Source organism: Papio anubis, chromosome 3 (genome assembly GCF_008728515.1).
Source record: "Papio anubis isolate 15944 chromosome 3, Panubis1.0, whole genome shotgun sequence".
In the NCBI taxonomy this organism is placed as follows: Eukaryota; Metazoa; Chordata; class Mammalia; order Primates; family Cercopithecidae; genus Papio; species Papio anubis.
Window position 1 is genome coordinate 111,985,408 of NC_044978.1, and position 6,000 is coordinate 111,991,407.

At 41.8% G+C, this 6,000-nt stretch overlaps 1 protein-coding gene across 2 annotated transcripts in view; it reads right to left on the reverse strand.

The window, feature by feature from the left end:
* UBA6 (ubiquitin like modifier activating enzyme 6) overlaps nucleotides 1–4,158 on the reverse strand; it is a 72,963-nt gene extending 68,805 nt beyond the window's left edge. The window contains exon 1 of one of the 2 annotated variants that reach the window (XM_021938578.2): nucleotides 4,028–4,157. In XM_021938578.2, coding sequence (XP_021794270.2) covers nucleotides 4,028–4,098 — 71 coding nt within the window. In that variant the 5' untranslated portion in view covers nucleotides 4,099–4,157. Of the gene's footprint in view, nucleotides 1–4,027 lie in introns of both variants that reach the window. The other variant, XM_021938579.2, reaches the window with a different exon arrangement.
* Between the last annotated feature and the right edge of the window lie 1,842 nt (nucleotides 4,159–6,000).

Sequence of the window (6,000 nt, forward strand, 5' to 3'; positions counted from 1 at the left end):
TTTTTTGAGATGGAGTCTCACTCTGTCACCCAGACTAGAGTGCAGTGGCGTGATCTCAGCTTATTGCAACATCCACCTCCTAGGTTCAAACAATTCTCGTGCCTCAGCCTCCCAAGTGGCTGGGACTACAAGTGCATACCACCACATCCAATTAATTTTGTAATTTTAGTAGAGATGGGGTTTCACAATGTTGGCCAGGCTGGTCTTGAACTCCTGACCTCAAGAGATCCACCCGCCCTGGCCTCCCAAAGTGCTGGGATTACAGGCATGAGCCACTGTGCCCCGCTGTTTGGTACATATATTCTAATGGATCTGTATTTCAGCAATTGTGTACCATCAACTTTCTCTCTATATATACTCTTCCTAGATAAACTCATTCAATCCTATGCATGAATATATATTGATTATATTGAAACTTATTTCTCCATGTGTGATCTTTCCTCTGACCTCCAGATTGTATACAACTGCCAAAACAATAACTATTCTGATGTCTTAACTGGTATCACAAACATAACAAACTCCAAAGAGAATTCAATTACCCCTGCTTAATGTATTCTTTCTGTCTTTCCTAACTCATTTTCTGCTACCATCATTTACTGGGTAGTCCTGAAATCTAAGGATCTTCTTGCTTAAATCATTCCCCAACTTTCTCTATTTGAGACCTGTTAGTTCTACCTTCATCAAATCTGATCACTTTTTACTATTTCAATCAGTACAATCTCAAGCCAAACCATCATCACATTTCACCTGAGCTATTTCAAAGACCACCTAGCTAGTCTTCTTATTTCCACCATTGTCCTTCCCGTTTATTCTCCATAAAACAGTCTAAATATCTTAAAATGCAGTCAGAAATTATCCCCCGAATTTGGACTACCCTTCAGTGGATTTCCTTTACTCTTAAAATTCAAACACCTCACCATACTTGAAAGGGCCAATGTGTTCTGTCTCCCAATTACCTCTCCAGTTTCAACTCCCACCACTCTCCTTTTTTGCTTACTATCTTCAAGCCACACCGACCTGCTTCCTGTTTCACAAGAAGATGAGCTTGCTCTTATTTCAGAGTTTTTACACTATTTCTTCTGCTTAGAATGTTCTTTCTTAAAATCTCGGAATAGTTGACTTCTTATCAGTTAAGCCTCAATTAAAATATTGTGTCACAAATACCACATACATCATTCCTGATCACCCTATCAATAAAATGGCTACTCTTATCCTTAGGTTGCTGCCTAACTCATTAACCTGTCAGTTTTTTCAAATCACTTACCATTAACTGTTTGTCTGCCCAAAAAATGTATGGTTTGTTAAAAACTCACTACTATATTCCAAATAACTAAAACAGTATCAGGCATTTAATAATAATAGATAAACCTGTGCTAAACACTGTTTTAAGTGCCTTAGATGTACTAATTCAGTTAACCCTTACAACAACCTTGCCCAAACAGTGGGCAGGCACTATTGCTATCTCCAATGAACAGATGGAAAAAAGAGGCTGAGGCAGGTTAACTTAAAATTTGCCCAAAGTCACAGAGCAGGCAAATGGCACTGCCAGGATCTGAATCCAGGCAGTCTAGCTCTTGACTACCACACATACTGCCTACTGTCTCTAATAGTAGACCTAAAGGAAGCACTTTAAAAATCTGTTAAATGGGCCAGGCACGGTGGCTCATGCCTGTAATCCCAGCACTTTGGGAGGCCAAGGTGGGCAGATCACCTGAAGTCAGGAGTTCGAGACCAGCCTGACCAACATGGTGAAACCCTGTCTTTACCAAAAATACAAAAATTAGCCAGGCGTGGTGGCAGGCGCCTGTAATCCAAGCTACTTGGGAGGCTGAGGTGAGACAATGGCTTGAACCCGGGAGGAGGAGGTTGCAATGAGCCAAGATCCCACCGCTGTACTCCAGCCTGGGTGACAAGAGCAAGACTCTGACTTTAAAAAAAAAAAAAAAAAAAAAAAAAAAAAAAAACCTGTTAAATGAATAAATTTTAAAGGAAGAAAAACAAATCTAAATATACAAATCTGACAAAGTATACTTATTATAGCAGCATATTATTTATAGCAGTGCTTGTCTCAATTTTTTCACAGCATGGCCTTCAAAAAACATATCTGTAGGAAACACTGGGAAGCAGAGATAATTTCCAGGTACAGGGAACCAGTCTGGAGCATTTGGAGCTGAACCACTGTGAGAGCTGAGATCAATATACTAGCAGAAGTGCAGGCCATTCCTAGTTCTGAGAAGCTCTAATCGTCAAAGGATTCTAAAAACAGTGCGATGGCGTCAAATTCAGGTTTGGAATCCAACTTTCTAGTCCTAGCATTGATAAATAAGCTAAAGAATTTGTAAACAAAGATAATTAAAATGTTATCATTTATCACACCAAACACTGACACATAGCAAATGATACCAGCTTCTAGTTAATTAAACGGATAGCTATTATAAAAACTGATTCCAATTACCAAGGCAAATCAGAAGATAGCTGTGTTCTAAGAGATCACCTATCTAATAAAAAACACACACACATACACAATATACTCTGTTTGGGCATTGTAACAAAATATTAAAATAAACAAAATTTGTTTCTTTTCTTTCTTTTGAGACAGGGTCTCTCTCTCTGTCACCCAGACTGGAGTGCAGTGGCACGACCTTGGCTCACTGCAGCCTCGACCTCTCCAGACTCAAGTGATCTTCACATTTTAGCCTCCCGAGTAGCTGGGACTACAGGCGTGCACCACCACACCCAGCTAATTTTTTTGTATTTCGTAGAGACACGGTTTCGCCATGTTGCCCAGGCTAATCTAGGAACTCCTGAGCTCAAACGACCCGCCCGCTTCGACCTCCCAAAGTGCTGGGATTGCAAGCGTTTGAGCCACTGCACCCAGCCAACAAAATTTTTTATTATCTACTTTCCTATCACCTTATCCCTAGTACACTTTCACTTGCTGCTCTCCTTGCATGGTGGGGGCAATAGCCCTAGTGGGTAAATCTGAATAAAAACGAGAAGAGCTACATTCTAACTAGCTCTGCCGCTTAATGGCATTACTGGCACTATTAAGAAAGTTGTACCTCACTGGAATGTTTCAAGAATATGCAAAAATAATATAATCTATAAGACAATCAAAAACGCTTCGAATAAGGCGCGGGTTATATTACATAATATCCCTCAAGTCTGGCAGTGTCTGCAATGGCAGACAACACCATGAAACTGAAAGCATCCCTTCCGTCTGAAACTGGCGAAAAGGCTACAGGTTTACAAAGTGTCACATCAGCTGAAAATAATACATCCATCACTTCTATCTTTGGCATGGTGTATTCTGACAGTGGTGGACAGAATATAACTACCTGCTTTATTAATTATGAGATGATCGAAAGAAGAACTACTAACCAAGAAACTGGTAAAGGCCTGGCACAAATATTTCCCCCCTAATTTTACAGGGGCGGGAAAGATCTAAAGAATTTCAAAACCAAGTGGGAAATAAGAATGGGTAACTTGTGTATTTTTTTTTTCCTGGCTTTTTTTTTTTTTTTTTCTTCCATAGTCAACAGAGGCCTCAGGGTGTCCAGATTGCTACTGATTCATTCTTACCAAGTTCCTTCTGGTAACAGTTTTCAAAAGAGGACCTCAGAGGAGGTGCACAGTGGCGCTCCTCGCTTTCTTTTTACGGAAAGGAGGAAAGGTGCTTGGCACCAGTCGAGGAAGCTCACGCCAAGTGACCGGGACCAGAACTCGCTCTCGGCCGGAGCCCCTCAAGTCTGGTGACTCGGAGGAAGGAGGATCCCGAATCCCAGCCAGAACTGAGAAAGCGCTCAAAGGTGCGGAAAGGGGACTTTTCCTCAGGAAAGCCGGGAACAGCAGAGGCCCTAGCCCACGTCGCCACACCCACTCCGCGCGCCCCTCTCCTCCCAGGGCCGGCTCTGCTCGGCCCCACGGCCTCTCGGGCGCCCCCAGCCCGCCGGAAAGAAAGAAGCAGAAACCCGGAGCCTGGGTCCCACCCGCGACCCCCTCACCTTCACCCGCCTCGTCCTCTCACCTGCCAGTCCCCCAGGAAGAACAGGATGCCTCTTCCCCCTGAGGGGCGGCCACAGGCTTGGATCCTTCCATTGCCGCCTGAGACACCGCCGCCGGCTACTGGGAGGTAGGAAGGAGGCGGGACCGCGGGGGTCAAGGGGCGGGCGGCGACGTCATCAGAGGGGCGGGCCTGGGGAAGCTAGGAGCCCGGCAGCGCCTTCCCGTCAACCCTAGGGGCGTCCTGGTTTCCGGTTTGGGTGTGGCCGCGTGGAGTGCTGTGGTGCAGGTGGCCGAAGGGGGCGTTACTGTTGCGACTGGCATCCGCATTCGGCAGATGTAGATGGAACCAAAGTCCAGAAGTTACGCGTCACCCTTGCTCTACAGCCAAACATGCAGGACTCTAGTAACCCGCGAAATGATGGGATTGCGTTGCAGATCCTTAAAAGAGTCTTATAGTAAGAAGAGGAAACAGCTTTATTTTATAAATAAACTGAAGGCTGCTAATAGCTCCAGAATGTCAGTGAGGGGATTCCACTTAAAGATGTTATACATTTAATAAATAATTTTGAGAGTCCACTACATGTGAGGAACTGCCTCAGATTTAATAGAATCATGTGATTTTTAGTGCCATACATGACGTTAGATCATCCAGTTTGGTCCTTCAAATTTGTGGGTAAGGGAAAGGAACTTCCGGTCAGTGCTAGTGACTTGGTCAAGGTCATAGAGCTGATAACTGTTAGATTACCAGAACACATGTCTAAGGAGTTCTCATATAATTCTTTTCATTTACTTTGTGTCACCTTTCTTAGAAAGCAACAATGAGTTGGACACAATAACATTAGGATTTGTCTTTCACTCTAACACTGTATATTTGAATAAACATCTGCAGGATTTTTAAAATTAGCATATACTTTGAGTATTATGTAATTTTCAGTGATGTATCATATTTTTAATTAGAAATTTTTCCTCCCTCATGTGGAGATGAGGGTCCAGGCAAAACTGTATTATCCTTTGTGCCCCTCTACTCTCTTCAAAATTGCACATCTTAAAATACTTGGAAGCTTTATGTTGCTCACCTATAGCATTATCCGTGTTCCTCAATCCGGTTGTGAACCTTTTCCACATTAGAATTTACTTGATCTGTGTTGTGTTCTTTCAAGGCTCTGCTCTAGCACTAAGTTTATTTCCTGGCTTTTCTCTTTATTCTAAAGTTAATAAGTAAAATATATTTGGCTAGCCCACCCTACAGATACTGTCAGTTTCTTTGTTTCCCTCCCTCTGCTTTCCCTTCCATACAAATTTTCTTCCTATTTGTTGAATGCCTGTTAAACATTAAGAACCTAATGACTAAACAATAAGCAGATAATAGAGATAACATTGCTCACCAGTTTTATCAGGTTCATCGTGGGAAGCCAAAAATAGAAAGTAAATGAAAAATTAATTTAAGAAAGTAAATTTTCTATGAAATAGAATGAGTGTTCCAATGAGCTGAACAGAGAACATTGGCTTTATGGGCAGAAAAGGACTGAAGAAAGCAGAAACAGAACAAAAATCAGATTATTTCAACATTTCTTTCTTTGTAAATGTTAAAACAGAGCATACTTCCTTATTATTCCCACTAGGTTTACTAGAATCTCCTGGGTTTTTTTGTTTTTTGGTTTTTTTGTTTTGTTTTGTTTTCGTTTTTTGTTTTTGTTTTTTAAAACTGGCTCAGTTTTTCAAAATCCACTTTAATTACATGGTGCTTAGCACAAGCAACTCCATTCTGGTTTGACCTGATGGAGCCTCGTGTAGAAGGCTAGTCCAAAACAATGGCCTGCCATTACCCACACTTCTTCATATTTTAACATCCGTGAATAGAGGACGAAGTTTTTAAAAATAAATACAGAAAATAATGGTGCATCTTAAAATTGAGGGCATGTTAGATTTGATAAAATACGGTGTTAATTATTTCAGGCATGTAACAAGCAACCAGATTTAACAGATTTTAATGTT